Genomic DNA, 23,818 nt, shown 5'->3' on the forward strand with positions numbered 1-23,818 from the left:
GTACTGATCCTTTGCTGTCTTAAAGACACACCACATTTCCCGAAAAAAAAACTACAGGATCATAACAACTGAGATGAGGAGAAATTTTCTGCCTTGAAGGGATGTATAGTTCCTGTAAACTATGTAAAATTTCTTTAAAGACTATCCATTGCCTATGTACTGTCATATCTTTTAATGTATTTTCCCAATCCACCTCAGCCAATTTGCTCCTCATATCTTCATAATTTCCTTTGTTCAAATTTAACACCTTGGCTTCAGATTGAACTACTTCACTTTCAAACATAATGTAAAATTCTATCATATCATCCCTAAAGGTTCTTTTACAAGATTATTAATTAGCCCTTTCTCATTACATAATAGATCTAAAATAGCATACTGCTCTAGAAAACCATCCCTAACACACTCCATAAACTCGTCCTCCAAAGCATTCGTGCTCATTAGGTTTACCCAGTCTATATGCAGATTTAAGTCACCCATGATTACTGTATTACCCATGCCACATGCTTCTCTAATGTCTTGATTAATGTCATGCCCCACACACTACCACTACTGTTTGGTGGCCTATAACTCATTCCAACCAATGTTTGCTGCCCCTTGCTGTTTCTTAGCTCAACCCAAACAGATTCCACATTTTGTTCTTCCGATCTGAGATCCTCCTTTACTAATGTACTGATCCCTTCCCATATCAGTGCAACATGGCCTCCTTTTCCTTTTTGCCTGTCCTTCCTAAATGTCGAATATTCAGTTCCCGGTCTTGGTCACCCTGTAGCCACGTTTTTGTTATGGCAATTAGATCATACCCATTTACCTGTATTTGGGCCTTCGAGTCATCTACCTTGTTGCGAATGCTGTGTGCACTCAGGTCGAGTGCCCTTAAACTTGTCTTCTTGACATTTTGCATTCTAAGCCTTTGTTTCACCTGCCTTCTAATGTCACTTTCTACTTTTCTACCTCCTGTTACCAGTTTCACTTCCTTCCAATTTGAGTTACCCCTCACGTTCCCATCCCCCGGACAAGCAGGTTTAAACCCTCCCTAACAAATCTCCCTGTTAGTTAGTTCCAGTCCTGTTAAGGTGTAGCCCATCTATCTTGTACAGGTCCCACCTGCCCCACAACCGGTCCCAATGCCTCAGATGTCTGATGCACTCCCTCCTACACCAATTCTCCAGCCATGTGTTCAATCGATCAATCCTCCTATTCCTATGCTCACTAGCACTTGGCACTGGGCACTGCTTTGGAGGTCCTGCTTTTTAATTTCCTTCCTAACTCCCTAAAATCTGCTTTCAAGACCTCATCCCTCTTCCACCCTATGTCATTGCTGCCAATGTGGACCATGACCTCTGGCTATTCACCCGCCCCCAGAAGGATGTCCTGCAGCTGCTCCGTGATATCCTTTGCCCTGGCACCAGGGAGGCAACACATCATCCTGGAGTCATATTTACTGCCACAGAAACGCCTGTCTGATCCCCTGACTATCGAATTCCCTATCATTACTGCTCTTCCACTCTTCTTCCAGGGGTGGGGTTTGGCAGGGGTGTTGGAACCAGGGGTTAATACAAGAGAGGAACACCAAGATGCACAGAGAATTGGAAGAGATAGGTTGCACTGGAGTAGGAAATAATAAAGTATTAAATGGGGTGAGAGTGTGGGACAGTATTAGAGAAGGGAGTAGTTTCGTATTAGCTGGAAGTGGACTGAGAAGGACTACGAGAAATGCAAAGACAAGATTACATGCATCTGTGTAAACATGCAAAGTGTGATGAATAAGGTTGTTGACAACGGAAACGTGGCTTAAAAATGGTGAGGACTGGGTGCTTAATATACAAGGATATAAAGTGTTCAGAAAGGATAGAGAAGGAAAAAATGGAGGTGGGTGGCAGTCCTGATTATGGAGGACATTGTAGCGTTGAAAAGAAGGGATGTCCTTGAAACGGCAAGGACAGAATCCATCTGGTTAGAGTTGTGGCGTAAAACGGGTATGATCACTTTACTAGGGGTTTTCTACAGGCTTCCAAATAGAGAGAGAGAAGAGCAAATTTGCAAGGAAATCAGAGATGTGCAAGAACTATAGAGTGGTGATATTGGGGGACTTTAATTACCCAAATATCGATTGGGATAATGTTAGTGTAAAGAGAAAGGAGGGGGAGGAATTTTTGAAATGTATTCAGGAGAACTTCCTTGATCAGTATGTTCTCAGTCCAACTAGAAAGGAGGCATTGCTGGATCTGGTGCTGGGAAGTGAGGTGGGCCGAGTGGACCGAGTGTCTGTGGGGGAGCACTTGGGCAAGAGTGATCATATTATATGGTTTAGACTAGTAATGCAGAAACGCAAGGAACTAAATACAGTAGAATATCTAGATTGGAAGAGGGCTAATTTCAACGCGATGAGAAGGGATCTAGCCAGGGTAATATGGAACAACAGACTGGTGGGAAGAGCTGTATTGGAACAATAGGTTATCTTTAAGGAAGAGATGTTTCAGGTACTGGCTAGGAACATTCCAATAAGGGTGAAAGGTAGGGGAACCAAGAATACAGCTCCTAGGATGATGAGGGAGATAGAGATTATGATGAAACTAAAAAGGCGGGTGTGCGATACATGTCAGGTGAACTCATCAGGTGAGAATCAGGCTAAATACAATAAGTTGTGAGGGGAGACAAAGAGGAAAATAAGACTGGCAAAGAAAGAGCATGAGAATAGAATGGCAGTCAACGTAAAAGGGAATCTTCTACCGGCGTATAAATAGTAAGCGAGTAAATGGTGGAATGGGGCCTATTAGGGACAAAGAGAGTAATATATGCTTAGAAGCGCAGGGCAAGGCGAGAATACTTAATGAATACTTTGTATCAGTGTTCTCTAAGGAAATGGAATCTGAAAAAATATCAGTAAAAGTGGAGAGAGGAGAGTCAACAGGATAAAAATTGCAAAGTGGGAGGTACTAAAAAGGCTGGCTGTGTTTAGGGTAGATAAGTCACCTGGTCCAGTTGGCTTGCATTCCAGGTTGTTAAAGAGGTGGGGATGGAGATAGTGGAAGGGCTTGCCATAATCTTCCAATCTTCCCTGAATATGGGGAAGATGCCAGAGGATTGGAGAATGGAAAATGTGACCCCGTTTTCAGGAAAGGGTGTGAGGACAATCCCAGCATCGACAGGCTAGTTAGTTTAACATCAGTTGTGGTATGGTTTTAGAAACAATTATCAAGGGAAAGCATCAACAGGCAGTTGGAGAGATCTGGCTGACATGTGACTCCAGACCCACAGGCCTAGCAAGCCAATCAGTTGTATCAAACTGCTACAAAGTCAATAAGGAATGAAACCGGACCGAACACCCGACCTAGGCATCGGAAACGAGAATGGCAAACCCAGTCCTGTGGACCCTGCAAAGTCCTCCTTAATAACATCTGGGGGCTTGTGCCAAAGTTGGGAGAGCTGTCCCACAGACTGGTCAGTCAACAGCCTGACATAGTCATACTCACGGAATCATACCTTACAGACAATGGGCTGAATTTTTCCCACTCGGCGGCGAGCTTCAAAAATGGCGGGGCGCATACGCAACATTTACTGCACGGAGCTGCCACAATATTTAGCGCGTCGGCACATTTACATGGCCGGGGCTGACTGCCGCCGCTGATGACGTGGGAGAGGGCGGGGGTTCCGTCCTCGGCAACGGAGTCCGCTCCACCGTGCAGGTGCGGCGCCATTTTTAAAGGGCTTCAAGCCCTTCCAATTCATTTAAATCTTTTAAATTATAGGGAATGTGGTTATAAAATGGGAAATTTAATAAATGTTTCGATACCCTCTCCCACCATCCCCCAACGACAAAACAAATCATTATTTGCCCTCCCTGCAAAAAAAACTTACCTTTCGGTCCTGACCTCCCCCCGACCCCCACCAAAGTTGATAAACTTTGAACCTCACCCCTTTCCACAACTCCCGAGACCAATAGGAAATGTTTCACTCTGTTCCCCCTGCCTGCCCTGAAAACTTACCTCCTCTGCCTTCCCCACCAGTGTCCCACATCTGATCTCCAGTTGGAGATCTGAAGGCGCAGGAGTCCTGGCAACCTGAATATGGCAGCGGTATGGCCGATGGGAGCAGGATCTTTAATTCATTAATGACCTATCTTTAAATCCTGCTCCCGTCGCCGAGCGGCAGGGGACCACCATGAGGCCTCACTGCCACCAGTAATATGGGGCGGGGCCTTCTTGGCATAAAACCCCTTGGCAGGCCTCTCCTGGAGGCATTTTCTGGGCCATGGCCCCAATGTCCCGGACACCGCCATCACAATCCCCGGCTATATCCTGTCCCACTGGCAGGACAGACCCAGCAGAGGTGGCAGCACAGTAGTAGACAATCGGAAGGGAGTTGCCCTGGGAGCCCTCAACATTGACTCCGGACCTCATGAAGTCTCATGGCATCAGGTTAAACATGGGCAAGGAGATCTCCTGCTGATTACCACCTACCGCCCTCCCTCAGCTGATAAATCAGTACTCCTCCATGTTGAACACCACTTGGAGGAAGCACTGAGGGTAGCAAGGGCACAGAATGTACTCTGGGTGCAGGACTTTAATGTCCATCATCAAGAGTGTCTTGGTAGCACCACTACTGACCGAGCTGGCTGAGTCCTAAAGGACATAGCTGCTAGACTGGGTCTGTGGCAGGTGGTGAAGGAACAAACAAGAGGGAAAAACATACTTGACCTCATCCTCACCAGTCTGCCTGGTGCAGATGCATGTGTCCATGATAGTACTCGTATGAGTGACCACCGCACAGTCCTTGTGGAGACAAAGTCCCATCTTCACATTGAGGATACTCTCCATCTTGTTGTGTACATTACCACCGTGCTAAATGGGATAGATATCGAACAGATCTAGCAATGAAAATCTGGGCATCCATGAGGCGCTTTGGACCATCAGCAGCAGCAGAATTGTACTCAACCACAATCTGTAACCTTGTGGCGTATTCCCCACTCTACCATTACCATCAAGTCAGGGGATGAACCCTGGTTCAATGAAGAGCGCAGGAGGGCATGCCAGGAGCAGCACCAGTCATACCTCAAAATGAGTTATCAACCTGGTGAAGCTGCAACACAGGACTATCTGCGTGCCAAACTGCGTAAGCAGCATGCAATAGACAGAGCTAAGCGATCGCACAACCAACGGATCAGATCTAAACTCTGCAGTCCTGCCACATCCAGCCGTGAATGATGGTGGACAATTAAACAACTAACAGGAGGAGGTGGCTCCACAAATATCCCCATCCTCACAGATGCCAGTCTTCAGCAAATCCGATTCACTCAGTGCGATATCAAGAAAGGACTGAAGGCACTGGATACAACAAAGGCTATGGGCCCTGACAATATTCCAGCAATAGTACTGAAGACCTGTGCTCCAGAACTTGCCGCACCCCTAGCCAAGCTGTTCCAGTATAGCAACAACACTGGCATCTACCCTGCAAGGTGGAAAATTGCCCAGATATGTCCTGTACACAAAAAGCAGGTCAAGTCCAACCCGGCCAATTACCGCCTGATCAGTCTACTCTCAATCATCAGTAAAATGATGGAAGGTGTCGTCAACAGTGCTGAGCAATAACCTGCTCAGTGACGCTCAGTTCGGGTTCCGCCAGGCCCACCCAGCTCCTGAGCTCATTACAGCCTTGGTTCAAACATGGACAAAAGAGCTGAACTCAAGAGGTGAGAGTGACTGCCCTTGACATCAAGGCAGCATTTGACCGGGTTTGGCATCAAGGAACCCTAGTGAAACTAGGAACTAGGGGGAAAACTCTCCGCTGGTTGGAGTCGTACCTAGCGCAAAGGAAGATGGTTGTGGTTTTTGGAGGTCAATCATCTGAGCTCCAGGATATCACTGCATGAGTTCCTCAGGGTAGTGTTCTGGGCCCAACCATCTTCAGCTGCTTCATCAATGACTGTCCTTCAATCATAAGGTCAGAAGTGGGGATGTTTGCTGATGATTGCACAATGTTCAGCACCATTCATGACTCCTCAGATACTGAAGCATTCCGTGTGGAAGTGCAGCAAGACCTGGACAATATCCAGGCTTGGGCTGATAAGTGGCAAGTAACATTCTCTCCAAACAAGTGCCAGCCAATGACTATCTCAAACAAGAGAGAATCTAACCATCTCCACTTGACATTCAATGGCATTACCATCACTGAATCCCAACCTATCAACATCCTGGGGGTTACCATTGACCAGAAACTGACCAGGAGTAGCCATATAAATACCATGGCTACAAGAGCAGGTTAGAGGCGAGGAATCCTGCGGCAAGTAACTCACCTCCTGACTCCCCAAAGGCTGTGACCATCTACAAGGCACAAGTCAGGAATGTGATGGAATACTCTCTACTTGCCTGGATGGGTGCAGCTCCAACAACACTCAAGAAGCTCAACACCATCCAGAACAAATCAGCTGTTTGATTGGCACCTCATCCACAAACATTTACTCTCTCCACCACTGACGCACAGTGGCAGCAATGTGTACCATTTACAAGGTGCACTGCAGCAATGCACCAAGGCTCCTTAGACAGCACCTTCTAAACCTGCGAGCTCTACCAACTAGAAGGACAAGGGCAGCGGATGCATGGGAACACCACCACCTGCAAGTTCCCCTCCAAGTGGGACCCAAAGTAGTAGTCTCTCAGATGAGATAGTTGAGGCAAATGTAGAGGTTAAAGCAAGCAAGTCCAGTAGGCAGGCCGGGCAGGGGCAGGACAGGGAGTGTGGAAAGTCTGGTAGGCTAAACTGCATTTACTTTAATGCAAGAAGCCTTACAGGTAAGGCAGATGAACTCAGAGCATGGATCGGTACATGGGATTGTGATATTATAGCTATTACGGAAATGTGGTTGGGGGATGGGCAGGACTGGCAGCTCAATGTTCCGTGGTACCGATCTTTCCGGCATGACAGAGGTGGAGGTATGTTCCTGTTAGATGGAAGGGCAAGGCTGGCAAGTTTAGGGAACCTTGGTTGACGAGGGATATTGAGGGTCTGGTCAGGACAAAGAAGGAGGCATATGTCAGGTATAGGCAGCTGGGATCAAGCGAGTCCCTCGAGGAGTATAGGGGATGTAGGCCTACACTTAAGAAGGAAATTAGGAGGGCGAAAAGGGGCCATGAGATTTCCCTGGCAGATAAGATAAAGGAGAATCCTAAAACATTCTGTAAGTATATTAAGAGTAAAAGGGTAGCTAAGGAGAGAGTAGGTCCCCTTAAGGATCAGTGTGGTAATCTATGTGTGGAGCCACGGGAAATGGGCGAGGTCTTAAATGAATATTTCTCGTCCGTATTTACCGTGGAGAAGGTCATGGAAGCTAGTGAGTTCAAGGGAGGGAACAGCGATATCCTGGAGCATATCAACATTACAAAGGAGGTTTTGAAGCGCATTAAGGTGGATAAATCCCCAGGGCCTGACCAGGTGTATCCCAGGATGCTATGGGAAGCAAGGGAGGAGATTGCTGGGGCCCTGGCAGAGATTTTTGTATCATCGTTAGCCACGGGTGAGGTACCGGAAGACTGGAGGATAGCTAATGTTGTACCTTTATTTAAGAAGAGCAGCAGGGATGAGCCAGGGAACTACAGGCCAGTGAGCCTTCCATCAGTGGTGGGAAAGTTATTGGAAGGGATTCTGAGAGACAGGATTTATATGCATTTGGAAAGGCATGGTCTGATTAGGGATAGTCAGCATGGCTTTGTGCGTGGGAAATCCTGTCTCACGAATTTGATTGAGTTTTTTGAGGAGGTGACCAAGAGGATTGACGAGGGCAGGGTGATGGACGTTGTCTACATGGACTTTAGCAAGGCCTTTAACAAGGTCCCGCATAGTAGGCTGGTCCAGAAGGTTCGAACACATGGGATCCAGGGTGAGCTCACAAATTGGATACAAAATTGGCTTGGTGATAGGAGGCAGTGGGTGGTAGTGGAGGGTTGTTTTTCCGATTGGAGGCAGGTGACCAGTGGTGTGCCGCAGGGATCGGTGCTGGGCCCTCTGTTGTTTGTCATATATATTAATGACTTGGATGTGAATGGAGGGGGCTTGATTAGTAAGTTTGCAGATGACACCAAAATTGGTGGTATAGTGGACAGTGAAGAAGGTTGTCTAAGGTTACAACAGGATATAGATTAACTGGGAAAGTGGGCAAGGGATTGGCAAATGGAATTTAACGCAGACAAGTGTGAAGTGATGCATTTTGGGAAGTTAAACCAGGGCAGGACATATAGTGAATGGCAGGGCCCTGGGGAGTGCTGTTGAGTGGAGAGACCTTGGGGTGCAAGTACATAGTTCCCTGAAATTGGCAACACAGGTAGACAGGGTGGTGAAGGCGGTGTATGGCATGCTTGCCTTCATCGGCCGAGGCATTGAGTACAAGAATTGGGACGTCATGTTACAGTTGTACATAACGTTGGTTCGGCCGCATTTGGAGTACTGTGTGCAGTTCTGGTCGCTGCACTGCAGGAAAGATGTGATTAAGCTAGAAAGGGTGCAGAAAAGATTCACAAGGATGTTGCCTGGTTTGGAAGGCTTGAGTAATAAAGAGAGATTTGATAGGCTGGGTCTGTTTTCCCTGGAGCGAAGGGGGCTGAGAGGGGACATGATAGAGGTATATAAAATTATGAGAGGCATAGATAGGTAGATAGCCAGAGTCTGTTTCCCATGGTAGGGGTGACTAAAACAAGAGGGCATAGATTTAAGGTGAGAGGGAGGAGGTTTAAAGGGGATCAAAGGGGTAAATTTTTCACACAAAGAATACTGGATATCTGGAATGAGCTGCCTGAGGAGGTGGTGGAGGCAGGAACAGTAGTAACATTTAAGAGGCAACTGGACAGGTACTTGAATGAGCAAAGCATAGAGGGATATGGAATTAATGCAGGCAGGTGGGATTCGTATCGATAGGCATTATGGTTGGCATGGACGCGGTGGGCCGAAGGGCCTGTTTCTATGCTGTACGACTCTATGACTCTAAGTCACACACCATCCTGACTTGGAACCATATCGCCATTCCTTCACTTAAACTGGATCACAGTCCTGGAACTCCCTTCCTAACAGCACTGTGCGTGTACCTACCCCACATGGACTGCAGCGGTTCAAGAAGGCAGCTCACCACCACCTTCTCAAGGGCAATTAGGGATGGGCAATAAACGCTGTCAGAGCCAACGATGACCACATCCCATGAACCAATAAAAAAAAAGCTTTGTGTTGATTAAGGATAGCCAGTATGGATTGGTAAAAGGCAGACAATGCTTGACTAATCTAATTGAATTTTGTGAATAAATAACAAAGAAGGTTGATGAACGGAATGCGGTGCATGTTGTTTGCACGGATTTTGAGAAAGCATTTGATAAGCTACTATATAAAAGGCTGGCTAACAAAATAGAGGTTCATGGTGTTACGACCGACCGCTCCAGTCAAAGCCCCCAATCAAAATATACGATTCTGATTGTGGTGGGAGAAACACACTGTAAAATCAACCCCGTCCCTCCACATATCACCTAACATATCATTTAATACTTTTCAAATTAAAGAAAGACCCAGCCAAATTGTACCATGTATTCATCCCCAAATGAGGCTAACCAAACCAGGTGTCTTTAAATCAACAAATTAACTCTTTAATTAGAAGAACTAAATTCTTATTCTTCACTATGAAGATACAAATGACATTTAAATTAGAAAAAATTAGAGTCATTGCAAATTTACAGTCCAATGTTGCTTGAAGTGCTCACAGTCGTCCGATGCGGGAACAAAGGTTCTTCCACAGTAGAACAGTCCATAGTTTAATTCCAGTAGTAGGTGATGCTTTCCTTCTCCAGCGAATTTCAACAATTAATGACTTGCAAACACTTTTAATAGAATCAATCTGACTTTAGAGTTTTTGAGGGATAAAAGATTGTGACAGTATAACTTCCCTTTCTTCAATTTAAATTACCAGAGATTTTTTTTTTGGCTTGACTTTCTTAGAATTTTGAGAGATAATAATTAAACAGACTAAAATCCTATTCCTTCAATTTAAATGGCTGAGAGCTCTTTTTCAGGTGCTAAACATCACAGCTGTCTGTGACGTGTGTCCTCTGTGTCTGTGTTCTGTTAGAACAAACTGTCTTCAACTAAAAAGCCAGTTCAAAATTGAATTGTAACAAATGTATCTCGATACTCACTCCCAGTGGCTGTATCTATGGTTACGAGAATGCACCATTTGAATCGCAGTCTCCAAATGGCTGTTTCTAAGGCAATGGAAATTTTATTTCATCAATTCACTTATGTCCTTTAGAGAAGGAAATCTACTCTCCTAACTAAACTAAACTAAACACCTTCCTATAACTCCTGAGGCTTGCTGGTTCTTAAAGCAATACTAATCCTTTGCAAGCCTTAAAGGCAAGCTGCATCTTCCCGGAAAAAAACTACAGGTGGTGACAATGGAATAGGAGGGTCAGTGTCAGCTTGGATAAAACATTAGCCTAAGGATAGAAAACAGTGAGTCATAGTAAATAGTTGCTTTTCATACTGTAGGATGGTAGACAGTGATGTTCTCCAAGGGTCAGTGCTGGGACCTGTGCTTTTTTGCCATGTATAAATGACTTGGATCTTGGAATACACAGTAGAATCTTAAAATATGCCGATGACAACAAACTTGGAGGTGCAGCAAACAAGGAGGATGATATGAACCGCCTGAAACAGGACATAGGCTAGCAGAGTTGGCTGAGATGTGGCAGATGGAAGCTAACACTGGCAAATGTGAGGTGATGCATTTTGACAGAAGGAATAGGGAGAAGCAATATAGTTTTAATGGCACAGTTCTTAAGAGTAAAAGACAGAGGGACCTGGGGGGTGCATGTGCATCGATCTTTTAAGGTGGCAGGACATATTGAGAGAGTGGTTAGTCAAGCATATGGGATCTTAGACTTCATGGAGGCATTGAGTACAAAAGCAGGGAACTTATGCTGAAAGTTTATAAAGCTCTGGTTAGGCCACGACTGGTGTATTGCATCCAGTTCTGGTGAACACGCTTCAAGAAGGATGTGAGGATCCTTGAGAGGGTGCAGAGGAGTTTTACCAGATTGGTTCCAGGGATGGAGGATTTTAGTTACAAGGTTAGATTGGGAAAGCTGGGTTTGTTCTCCTTAGAACAAGGAGGTTGAGGGGAGATTTAATGGAAGTGTACAAGATTATGAAAGATTTAGTTAAGTTAAACAAGGAACAACTGTTCCCATTAACTAATGGTACAAGGATGAAGGCACACAGATTAAAAATTTTAGGCAAGAGATGCAGGGGGAATATGAGGAAGCACTTTTTTACGCAGTGGCTGGTAATGACCTGAAACTCACTGCCCACAAGGGTGCTGGGAGCGGAGACAGTCAGTGCATTCGAGAGGAAGCTGGATGGCCTCTTGGGGGAAATAGACTTGCAGAACCACAGGGATTGGGACTGACTGGATAGCTTCATGGAGAGCTGGCATGGAATCTATGGGCTGAATTACCACCTCCTGTGCCATAAATGAATCTATGCCTCTTGTGGGATTATGCCATGTGCAGGATGGCTGTCTTATTCAGCCATGTGTCAACAGGCACTGGATCATGTTGTATGTGGAGGTTTTGGAGAGATGTCTTGCACACAAATCCACCCATGTATCTTCTACCTACAGGCATCAAATGAGGATCGGCCATTTCATCTCCATCATGTTTATTTACTGCTGGCTACAGTTCTGTAGTTTGGCTGAAGCGTTCAGCTGTCTCCCGAAGGCCTTGCACGAACTATGCGGCTGGATTCAGGAGACGTACAATGTCAGAATGACCCTCATGCTTCTCTCCATCGTGGTCAACTTTATCTCATCTATATATGACATGGTGAGTGTGTAGTAGATTATAATCCCAGTTGAATCAGGCAGATCTCAGATGATCACTCTCAATTTAAGATTGAGAAAGACAGATTCCAAAGATACTTGAATTGGTCTGAAGGATTGATCCGATGCTCCCTATAGGAAAGGAACCAGCTGACAATTTTACTGTCCTCCATATAGCCTTTTTATCAAGTTTCAGCCAGATTATAATAACCCAGATATTATGAGGGTCCGGGAATCTGTCCTCAGCAATGTACCTCCCCATTAAAGAGTGTATGGTGGTGGGTTCACATGTTAGAAGACTGTGAGACAATATAAGTTCTGCTTTATATAAAAGTTTATTAAAAAAACAAGCATGCAATGCACAGTCAGTGAGACAGTCAATTGCAATTCTAATAATTCTAGGAAAAAATAGAATGTACAATCTGGTTTCTAGTAGAGAATCCAATTTTTAAATATGGATATTTTAAAAGTAGGATATCCATCAATTATTAAAGTAACATTTACCTTAAATCTTTGACTGTAGAGTTAGCGAGATACCTCTTTCCCTGTTAAGGGGAGAACTATCATCACTTTCCTCCAGTAGTCATACCATTACCTTGAGAAACGTTGGCGCAAGTCCAACAGATCCAAAACTCCACTGTGTGCTTCCAATATTTAGACTGTTTCAAGTTGCATAAATAATTTCTTACGTATGGGGGTGTTACCTCAACTGCAAGTAAGTTTGTCCCCCTTTATTTCCCAAATAAGGCTGTATAACTCTTAATTTCTAGGTAAGGTTCATCCTATTTAATTCCAAAGAAAGGTTGTATAACTATTAATTACTAGGTAAGGTCGGCCCTCTTTGATTTCTAAGAAAGACAAGCTGCGAGCCTTGTGATGGTCTATTTTTCATTAGTCATCTAACTTTATTTCAAAATTTTTGGGTTTGGTTAGCTTTTTCAGAAATTCAGTTGGTTGTGGTTTAAGGCTATCAACTATTACACTGTGGTAGTTTTGCAAACTATCACAAAAGCTATGTTGTTAATGTTTTATTGTGTAGTGAGCTTTGTGACATTAGGAACAGATCCCTCTTCTCAGAAGCTGCCTTTATGGTTTAAAGATGAGGCAAGCTTTTTAACCCAGAGGCATGTCCATGAATTTTTTTAACCTTTTAGGAAGATTAACGCTTTTTAAATTTTTAATCCCTCATTCATAGGAAAATAATTCCTTTAACGTTATAACCCCTCAATATGGACGGATTCCTTCACAAGTGGCAGAGCTCATGGGATCCTCTCCACTGGGGTTTGGCAGGGGCTCAGCTCTTTGCATTCTGGCACATCACATATAATATTGCCAGCTGAGTACACGACACAGAGCCAAGGATTTTATTTTATTCTTTCTCAGGATGTTGGCATCAGTGGCAAGACTAATATTTATTGCCCATCCTCAGTTGCTTTTGAGAAGGTAATCCATCCAAAACTACAGGTTGATACAGGGCTATGGAGAGAGAGTAGGGCCGTGGTGGTATATTCCAGAAAGTCTGGTGATGAAGGATAGAATAGGAGCTAATCTTTACACACCTTTTTGTAGGTTTTTATTTACAGAGATACACATTGCAAACATGCACCTCCGAACTCAACTAGCGCAGTTTCAGTCTGTTCCTATTTACAGGAGCACAAGGTAATGCCCATCACCTGCATATAATTAAACATGATTATTTTATATTAAACAGATTTCTTTCTCTCTCTTCAAATAAAAATTAAACTACCAACATTTCAAAACCAATTAAATCAAATGTTCTATGCAAAGAATTATGTTGTGAGATGCCCCTCCTGTAGGACCCCTAACAGTTTCTTTGTACATGCATTTCTTTTTGCAAAACATTCAGATAATTCATGAGCGTAATCCATCTATTTAATTTTAAGATTTCCTTTCTCTCCAGCATTTGTTTCAAGCCATCCCACGAGGAATGATTATCTACATAATATTCGATGGGTATACTATCTTCAGTATGGTCGTTGTACAGAATCTCACTTTAATGTTTGACAAAAAGAATCCCATATCCTTATGAGCAAGTATTTCAGCAGCCAAAGTACTTTTAACAACCCTTTTTATTTTCTTAGCTTCCTAAGCTAAAGGACAACATTTCCCATTCTCACTTAACAGAAGTATTATGAAATAAAATTGCTGCAGATGCTGGAAATCTGAAACAAAACAAAAATACTCAGATGCTGGAAATACTCAGCAGGTCTGGCAGCATCTATGAAGAGAGAAAAAAAGTTAATGTCACATAGGCCCCCACCTGCCAAGAATGAGGAATATTAATTTCGCCACAGGAACATTAATTTTGAACTGTTACTGGAGTGAAGAAAGACAGGTTTAAAAAACCAACAATGGATTCTTGGCCGGAGAGACATTTTTGCATATTAAAAGAGAGTACTTGGAAAGAACAAAGGGGCTACTCACCGCTCCAATTTAATCCACAATGGACTTTTGATTACCAGGCATTGAGGGTGGGGGAGGTTGCATTCCAGGTTAACTGTTAAGATGGCTGAATATACAAACGGACATGGTCACACCAGCTAGCCACGTGACTAACCTGCTGGGTCACCTCAGTTTTTTTTAAATTTGAACTGCTCTCATCCCTTTCTCGCCCACTTTGGAATCCATTGAAGACACAGGAACCCCAAAAGAGAGAAAAGTCTCCTACAGTGAACAAGGTTTAAGAAGGATACTGGGCCCCAATGAAAATCAAGATCAACCTACAAAAGGACCCGACAATGAGCTCGAAGCACAGTAACAAAAGCCCCTCCTCAGAGATTGCCTCAAACTGTTCCACTTTATCTTTTCTTCTGCTCTTTTCTGTCTCTATATGCATGTGCATATCGTGTATGCATGCTAACGTGGGGTGCGGCGTGTATCTGTAGGCGTTAACTGAATTAGAGTTTAAGTTTTAATAAATTTCACTTTCCGTCTTTACACCTAAGAAAGCCTGTTTGTGTTCATTTCTTTGCCTGAAAATTGGAAAGCGGTGAACAAGGATTCACCAAGGGGGAGCTCAGAACACAGTGTGTTTAAAATTAAACCCTGTTAGAGTAAGACCAGGTGAAGGCTGAAAGGGACCCCCAGCCACCTTTCTCACCTGGTCGTAACAGAAATTTGGGGGCTAGCGTTCAGAATTTTACCCACAGACAAATGAGAGAAATTGGAAGTGGGAAGCCAAATTGTTCCCAATCAAAAAAGGGCAAGATTTCAATACAGGTTTTCTTGTGGTTGTGTGTGATTGAATACTAACATGTCTGCAACTAAAGCGAGTAGCTCTCCAAGCCAGGGTGTAATAACTTGGGAGAAGTTAAAAGCACTGTCTATGGAGGAGTTGAGGAAAATGGCTGAACAGTGTGGGATTACTGTATGTGGCAAGGCTAGGAAGTCCGAACTCCTAAGGCTAGTGGCCAACCATTTTTCCTTTGAATCTGAAGAAGCAGAAACAGGGTTAGAAACAGACTCTGATAGAGTATTGTTAGCAAAGATACAATTGGAGCAGAGGAAACTTGAATTAGAGGAGAGGGAGAAAGAGAGAGCCTTACAGAAGGAACGTGAGGAAACAGAAAGACAGGAGAAATAACAAGAGAGGAGAGAGAGAGAGAGAGAAAGAATATTTCAGAAAGAATTCGAAGTAAGAGCTGAAGCGCCTTGAGTTAACTAGAGGGTGACAGAGTAACCCCAGTGAAAGCATGGCCAATATGGAGGAGCGTAATTCAGGGCTGGGTACAAAATTGCTAAAACTTGCTCAGCTAATTCCAAAGTTCAATGAGGAAGATGTGGAAGAATTTTTTGTGTCTTTTGAGAAACTGGCAAGGCAGCTAAAATAGCCAGCTGAGACCTGGCCTCTTTAACTACAAAGCAAGCTAACTGGAAAAGTCCATGATGTTTATTCCTTGTTGCCAGATGACAGTTCATCAAATTATGAACTGACCAACAATGCTATCCTCGGGACATATTGTTACGACCGACCGCTCCTGTCAAAGCCCCCAATCAAAATATACAATTCTGATTGTGGTGGGACCAACGTACTGTTAATTCAATCCCGTCGTTCCACAGATCAGCTAACATATCATTTAAAACCTTACAACTTAAAGAGAGACCCAGCCAAATTGTGCCATCTACTCCGCCAATGCCATTAACTAAAACTTTAGTGTTCAAGGTGCTCTCTGGTGGAAACCTCATATCTTTCCCCAGCAAGAGAGTTTGGGTTGCTCCTGTACCCTGAGTATAATGATAGATTTTCCTGTCTCACTTACAGGATACGGAGTTATTCTCCCCTTTGACCAAAATTCATCATAACTGTCAGGTATTTTATTCTTAACCACTACACTCCTCTTAGTTTTAGTATCTGGTTTCACATTCACAGCTGTCGTTAAAGCTATAGCCTGGTCTGCTGTACTGTCAGTCAGTGTCTTTTCCTCTGCACTAACTTTGCATACCCTAACAAGTCCTGTGGGTTTACCTCGCAATTTCCAGCATTCTGAATGAAAATGACCCGTTCTGTTGCAATGATAACACTTTGTCTTGCGAACCTCACTTCTATCCTCAGCACCTTCCTTTCTGACCTGAGGAGGTGATCCTGGGGCATTCCCAGCTGTTCCTTCTTGTCCCCGGCTACTTGCCTTCCTTTCACATTCCCACTTTCTATCCTTCTTGGGTTTATGGGGTGATGGACAAAGTAGGTTGACTTAGTCACAAGCACAAAATTATCAGCAATTTCTGCTGCTTGCCTAGCTTTCAAAACTTTCAGGTTATCTATATGAGTCCTCACTACTGAAAGAATGGAGTTTTTAAACTCTTCTAAAAGAATCAGTTCTCGAAGGTTCTCATATGTGGTTTCTATCTTTAAAACCCGTATCCAATGGTCAAAATTCAATTGCTTCACCTTCTCAAATTCTAAATATGTCTGCCCAGCCAATCTCTAAGTTCTGAAACTTCTGACGGTAAGCTTCAGGGACTAACTCATACACAGCGAGAATAGCCTTTTTTGCCATCTCATAATCTTCAGAAGCCTGGTATGGCGGCACAGTGGCGCAGTGGTTAGCACCGCAGCCTCACAGCTCCAGCGACCCGGGTTCAATTCTGGGTACTGCCTGTGTGGAGTTTGCAAGTTCTCCCTGTGTCTGCGTGGGTTTTCGCCGGGTGCTCCGGTTTCCTCCCACATGCCAAAGACTTGCTGGTTGATAGGTAAATTGGCCATTAGAAATTGCCCCTAGGATAGGTAGGTGGTAGGGAAATATAGGGACAGGGTGGGGATGTGGTAGGAATATGGAATTAGTGTAGGATTAGTATAAATGGGAGGTTGATGGTCAGCACAGACTCGGTGGGCCGAAGGGCCTGATTCAGTGCTGTATCTCTAAACTAAACTTCATGAGCTCTGCATGAGCAATATCCAGCTTTCTTTCGGCCATTGCATCTGTTTGGCTATTTTTTCAAAAGATATGATAAATACCTCTACGTCCCTTTCCTCGGACTTAGGAAGAGCTGTATAAATTTAAACAGCTTATCGCTGGGTCCTGATCTAAATTCAGATTCTTCCTGACCCGAATTTTCCCTGGATTCAAGACTACCCTTTTGTCTTAATTCCATCTCTTTTAACTTAAATTCCCTCTCTTTTTCACTTTTTCTCCAAAATGCTCCTTCTTTCTCTCTTTCCTCCTTTTCCAATTCAAGTTTTCAGAATTCTTTTTCTGCCTCAAGTTTTTTTGTTTCTTTTTCCTGCTGAAGCTCCAGTTTTTTCATTTCTAACTGAATCCTAGCCAATTCCACTGCATCACTCTCGAACCTATTACCTTCATGTCTTTTGTATTCACTTTCTTGTTTCTCGTATTGCTCTTCATCTGTATTACCCTCATCATCATCATCTTCTACTAATTCCAGATGTTCAGCTATTAATCCAATTATCTTTGCTTTTTTGGCACCTGATTTCAATTCCAACCCCAATTTCGCTGCCAATTCTTTTAATTTGTTCTTAGTTAAAGTTATCAAGTCACTCAGGGAAACATTCTGCTTTCCCAAAAACTCTGCTACAACTACTAATGCCATAACAATGGTATAGACTGTACCTTATTATACAGGAGACCTGGTTCTTTTAATTTCTTTGTAATTGGTGTCAAATTTAGATCCCAACAATCAAGTTTCCAATTGATAAGATCCCAGACTCGAGAGCAATTAATCTGATGCCAAACGCAAGACTTCAATTTAAATATGTTATCCCAGAGATGAGTAATTACTATGATTCCAAATGTGAGCCCTCCAAATTAGTCTGATTCTGATCCCAGGTGCGAGCTACCGAATTAAATATGATTCAACTGCGAGCGAGCACCCAATTGCGATATGATTCAAATCCAGAAACCCAATTAATATGTGATTCAAATCTTGTATAATCCCCCAATTAATATGTTATTCAAGTCGCGGACGAGCCCCCAATCAATATGTTATGACCGACCACTTCTGTCAAAAGACCCCAATCAAAATATATAATTCTGATTATGGTGGGACCAACGCACTGTTAATTCAATCCCGTTGTTTCACCGATCGGCTAACCTATCATTTAAAACCTTCCAAATTAAAGAGAGACCCAGCCAAATTGTGCCATCTATTAACCTCCGAATGAGGCTAACCAAACCAGATGTCTTTAAATCAACAAATTAACTCTTTAGTTAGAACAATTATATTCTTAAATACTATAAAGATATAAAAAACATTTAAAATAGAAAAAATTAGAGTCCTTGCAAATTTACAGTCCAGTGTTGCTTAAACTCCCCACAAGATGTTTCTCGAAGTCCTCACAGAATGTTGCTTTCCTTCTCCAGCGAATTTCAACAATTAACAACTTGCAAACACTTTCAACAGAATCAATCTGACTTTAGAGTTTTTGAGGGATAAAACATTGTCACAGTATAACTTCCCTTTCTTCAATTTAAATTACCAGAGATTTTTTTTTTGGCTTGACTTTCTTAGAATTTTGAGAGATAATAATTAAACAGACTAAAATCCTATTCCTTCAATTTAAATGGCTGAGAGCTCTTTTTCAGGTGCTAAACATCACAGCTGTCTGTGTCTGTGTGTCCTCTGTGTCTGTGTTCTGTTAGAACAAATTGTCTTCAACTAAAAAGCCAGTTCAAAATTGAATTATAACAAATGTATCGCTTGATTCTCACTCCCAGTGGCTGTATCTATGGTAACGAGAATGCACCAGTTGAATCGCAGTCTCCAAATGGCTGTTCCTAAGGTAACAAAAAGGCACGTGCCCTCCCTATAACTCCTAAGGCTTGCCGGCTCTTAAAGCAATACTGATCCCTTGCAAGCCTTAAAGACAAAGCGCATATTCTGAAAAAAAAACTACAGGCCAGTGACAATATGAATTAGTACCCGAAGTCTATCGCCAAAAGTTTAGAACCCTCAAAAAGCAAACTAATCAAACATATCTGGAGTTTGAAGGAAGTAAGCAGCTGGCTTTTGAGCAGTGGCTGAGCAATCCTAAAATATAGCTCAGCTATGAGAATCTCAGGGAAGTAGTTCTGTTAGAGGAATTTAAAAATTCTCTCCCACTCTCAATAAAGACCCATGTAGAGGAGCAGAGGGTTCAGAGAGCCCAGCAAGTGGCTGTTCTGGCTGATGAGTTACCTTTAATTTATAAGTCGGTTTCACGGGGCGAACCTTTCCAAATAACCCCCACAAATCCGAAAAGGATAAAGGGTGGGAAGGTGATCTCCGCCCAGGCAGTCCTGGGAGAGAAAGGAAAGCAGGAGACACAGGGGGCCCTCCTCCAGCCAAAAAGGAAGGTGCTTTGAGCAAGAGTGAGACCCAGAGACCTGTGTGCTTCCATTGTAATAAAGCAGGGCATTTAAGAGCTAACTGCTGGAAACTAAAGGGAAAATGATGGGGTTAATCAGGGCACACCCACTCAGTGCCGACGGGACCCTTATGGAAAGCACAGCAAAACAAGCTGTGGCTTTAACTACAGTAAGAGTGAGACCCAGGAAGCTTACTATGGCCCGTGCAGGAAAAGGAAGGCTATCAGAGTTTTGTGTTTGAAGGGAAAGTAACCCCATACCCCTCGAGTGGAGCCAGCAAGTCCATAGTGATTCTTAGGCACACAGGGGCCACAAGATCCCTTTTACTGGGAAAAGGCCTGACCTTTCCCCCAGAGAGTGCATTGAACACCAGAATGGTGCTGAATGGTATTGGAGGGCAGTGTATGCCTGTCCCTGTACACCTGGTGCACCTGGAGTGCAACCTAGTTTCGGGATCAGTGACCATAGGGATTTTCCCTAGTTTGCCTGTGGACGGGTTTGACCTGCTCTTGGGTAATGATCTGGCGGGGGTAAAGGTGGTAGTACCACACACCCACCCCCCCCCCCCCCCCCCGCCCCCAGTAGTGAAAGAGAGATCGCAGGAAGTCAGAGAGACAGGGCAGTGGCAGGAGATGGTCCCCTGCAGTTTCCCTGAATGTGTAGTGGATCAGGCCATGATCAAACCAACTCCCCCAGAGGAGACTGCATTGGCACTGCAGGCAAATGACCATGAGGTCTGCCTGGCTGAGACTTTCTTTGGAAAGTTAGAAGACCCAGGGAATGAATTAAATGGATTTTCCCTAGCTGAGGCTCAGGGAGCCAATCCAGTATTGCAAGAGTTAGCACAGGCTGCCCATTCTGAAAGTGAAGCAGAGGGAGTCCCTGATTGCTACTATTTAAAGAAAGAGATACTGATGAGGAAATGGAGTTCTCCTCAGAGACCTGAGAACAAGGAGTGGGCAGTCGTTCACCAGTTAGTGGTGCCACAGAGGTACCGGAGAGAAATATTAAGAAGGGCCCATGAGACTACAGTGGCTGTACATGCCGGTATTAGAAAGACCAAAGCCCGCATAAGACAGCAGTTCGACTGGCCAAAACTCCACAAAGAGGTGGTGGAGTACTGCAGGAGTTGCCACATCTGCCAGATTGAGGGGAAACACCAACCTACAGTGAAACCTGCACCCCTAAGTCATGTACTGGTGTTAGGAGGATCCTCCAGCAGAGGCTGGTGAACTGTAAGGGACCCCTGCCGAGAACAAAAGGGGACAGGCAGGCACAAGGCTGGCAAAAGTTTAGAAAGAGAAAGGGAAAAAATGACCAAGAGGGCAGGTTAAAGGAAGTCCGGAAGGAATCCCGGATGAAAACTCCTACTGTCCGATCAGCCAACTGCGAAAAATTTGAAAAGTTATACCCCACTTCCTGTAAAGTAAATACAGACTCTAGAAACACCCCACCAGAGCTGATAACAGCATATACAAGAACCTGCAGAGAAAAAGAAAGACCTCTAGGGGGCAGAGAAACTGTGAGGGTGATACCTCACTGAGTGGAAGTGCCACAGGGGAGTGCTGTAGGGTCTGCACAGATACCTGCAGGCAGGAATGTCCCAGAGAACAAAAGGGAGATTAACAAAGAATCCTCCCCCACAGTCAGAGAAAAAGAGAACCACCAATCCCCTGAAGTCAAAAGCCTTTGCATGACTCAGCAAAGCACTGAATGAGAGTTCAGGATAGACTCGCCCACTACTAACTCTCCAGGAAAAAAATTACCTTAGCAGGAACCAAGACCCGAGGCAGTCATGGCGCTGGGCAAAGTGAAAAAAAGCTTCCCCAAAGAACCACATGGTTACTGGGATGCCAAAAGGGGAAATTAAAGCAGCACTGGCACCCAAAAATGACAATTTTAATAGGCTTTAAGATTTATGAATGAATGGAAATGAATGAGAGAAATGCACGGTTTTTCTTTCTGTATCTTATAATTTCTTTCAAACCTTTTAATAAAATGCACCTTTTTTTTCAAATCACATTTCGTTCCCCTGCATGTGGAGGGGGCCAAGAATGAGGAATATTAATTTCGCCACATGAATATTAATTTTGAACTGTTACTGGAGTGAAGAAAGAACTGGTGAAAAAAATGCACAATGGATCCTTGGCTGGAGAGACGTTTTTGCATATGAACAGGCAGTACTTGGAAAGGACAAAGGAGCTACTCCCTGCCCCAATTTAATCCACAATGGACTTTTGATTACCAGACATTGAGGATGGAGGAGGTCGCATTCCAGGATAGCTGCTAAGCTGGCTGAATACACAAATGGACATGGTCACACCAGCTAGTCACATGACTAACCTGCTGGGCCACCTGAATTTTTTTTGAATTTGAACTTGCCACAGAGTTTTGAACTCAGAAAGCTCCTGGCTCCTGTTTGCTCTCATCTCTTTCTCACCTGCTTTGGAATCCATTGAAGACACAGGAACCCCAAAAGAGAGAAAAGTCTCCGACAATGAACAAGGTTTAAGAAGAATACTGGGCCCCAATGAAAAGCAAGATCAACCTACAAAAGGACTCTACAGTGAGCTCGAAGCAGAGTACCAAAAGCCCCTCTTCAGAGATTGCCTCAAACTGTTCCACTTTATCTTTTCTTCTGCTCTTTTCTTTCTCTATTTGCATGTGTATATCGCATATGCATGCTCGCATGGGGTGTGGCATGTTAGCCGAATTAGAGTTTAAGTTTTAATAAATTTCACTTTTCTTCTTTGCCTTATAATTGGAAAGCGGTGAACAAGAATTCACCAAGGGGGGGGGGCTCAGAAAACAGTGTGTTTAAAATTAAACCCTGTTAGAGTAAGACCAGGTGAAGGCTGAAAGGGAACCCTAGACCCCTTTCTCACCTGGTTGTAACATTAACGTTTAAGGTCTGTGACCTTTCATCAGAACAATTCTGGTCACAGACCTGAAACTTTAACTTTGTTTTTCTCTCCACAGATGCTGCCAGACCTGCTGAGTATCTCCAGAAGTATTATGAAACTAGCTGCGTTAGAATACCCAGTTCAACTTACCAATCAGGCTTCACAATTGCTCTATTTCTTCTTTAGATATAATATCATCTTTCTATGATGACTTAGTATGATTAACTGGAATGGGCGTACAACTCTTTAAATAGGATTGTTGATTTAAAGTTATTCCAGACCTACTTTACTTTATATCTAAACTAATATATTTTGAACCCCACAAGCCTGACTCCCATTTTAAATTCTACTCCAATCTTATTAATAACACATTTCTCGAATTCTGCAGTGCCGCCCCATAAGAAATCACCAACTCGCATCCTGAAGATACCTGAAAGTTTTTCTTTATGATACCAATAAAACATTGTGCGTTCTGCTTTTAGTTACATAATTTCTTTTCATCAAAACAGATCTCACTGAAAAATGCCATACCCTGGAAGCATCATTCAGGCTATAGTTGCATTTGTTTAGTTCCTATAGTGTTCCTTCTGTATCTCCAGTTTCTTTGGGTGATTTCAGTAACACTTAACTCTTTGTAAAGGATTACCCTGCAGAAATGTGGCTTTTATGTTGATTGATCTATCCTCCCATGAAGATGTGGCCAAAAGAGATTTTTAATATTACTTTTCCAGGTGTGGGAGAATCTACTCTAACATCTGCATCACCCAGTAACTCTTCAAACCCTTAGCAACTAGCTTCACTTCAGCCTTATAAATCCCATCTGCAACGACCTTTTCAGTACAGATCCACCTATGTGACAACGTTGGTTGCCCCTTATCTGGTACCTTAGAATAAACTCCAAACTCTCTCCAACTCTCTCTCATTCCCTTTGTTTTGCCTCATATTAGTTTATCCTCAACTTTATTGCCATCTACCAAAACTTCAAGATCATGAGGATTTCTGCTTCAAGTTCTGTTCAGAGACTGTTCTCTGGCCTTTATTTCATTGTCTAATCTATTCTAGCTTCACCCTCTATTTCCACTTTTGTGTCTATCAGGACTACTACTGTGAGATCGTCATCTTTCTTTTAATACTTGCACTTCACTTTCTAACTCTCCACTCTTTCACTCCATTCTGCCACTCCATGGATTCGCTTCTTGGCCATCATCCTGAATATTCAACCAATATTTAAACTTGCCAGTAGCTTT

At 43.5% G+C, this 23,818-nt stretch overlaps 1 protein-coding gene across 1 annotated transcript in view; it reads left to right on the top strand.

Moving 5' to 3' along the window:
- LOC137366348 (adenylate cyclase type 8-like) overlaps nt 1-23,818 on the top strand; it is a 266,926-nt gene that overhangs the window by 134,503 nt on the left and 108,605 nt on the right. The window contains exons 9-13 of the mRNA XM_068028243.1: nt 2,207-2,405; nt 3,585-3,686; nt 9,292-9,453; nt 11,538-11,849; nt 13,229-13,288. Coding sequence (XP_067884344.1) covers nt 2,207-2,405; nt 3,585-3,686; nt 9,292-9,453; nt 11,538-11,849; nt 13,229-13,288 — 835 coding nt within the window. The remainder of the gene's footprint in view (nt 1-2,206; nt 2,406-3,584; nt 3,687-9,291; nt 9,454-11,537; nt 11,850-13,228; nt 13,289-23,818) is intronic.

Source organism: Heterodontus francisci, unplaced genomic scaffold, assembly GCF_036365525.1.
Source record: "Heterodontus francisci isolate sHetFra1 unplaced genomic scaffold, sHetFra1.hap1 HAP1_SCAFFOLD_377, whole genome shotgun sequence".
Lineage (NCBI taxonomy): Eukaryota > Metazoa > Chordata > Chondrichthyes > Heterodontiformes > Heterodontidae > Heterodontus > Heterodontus francisci.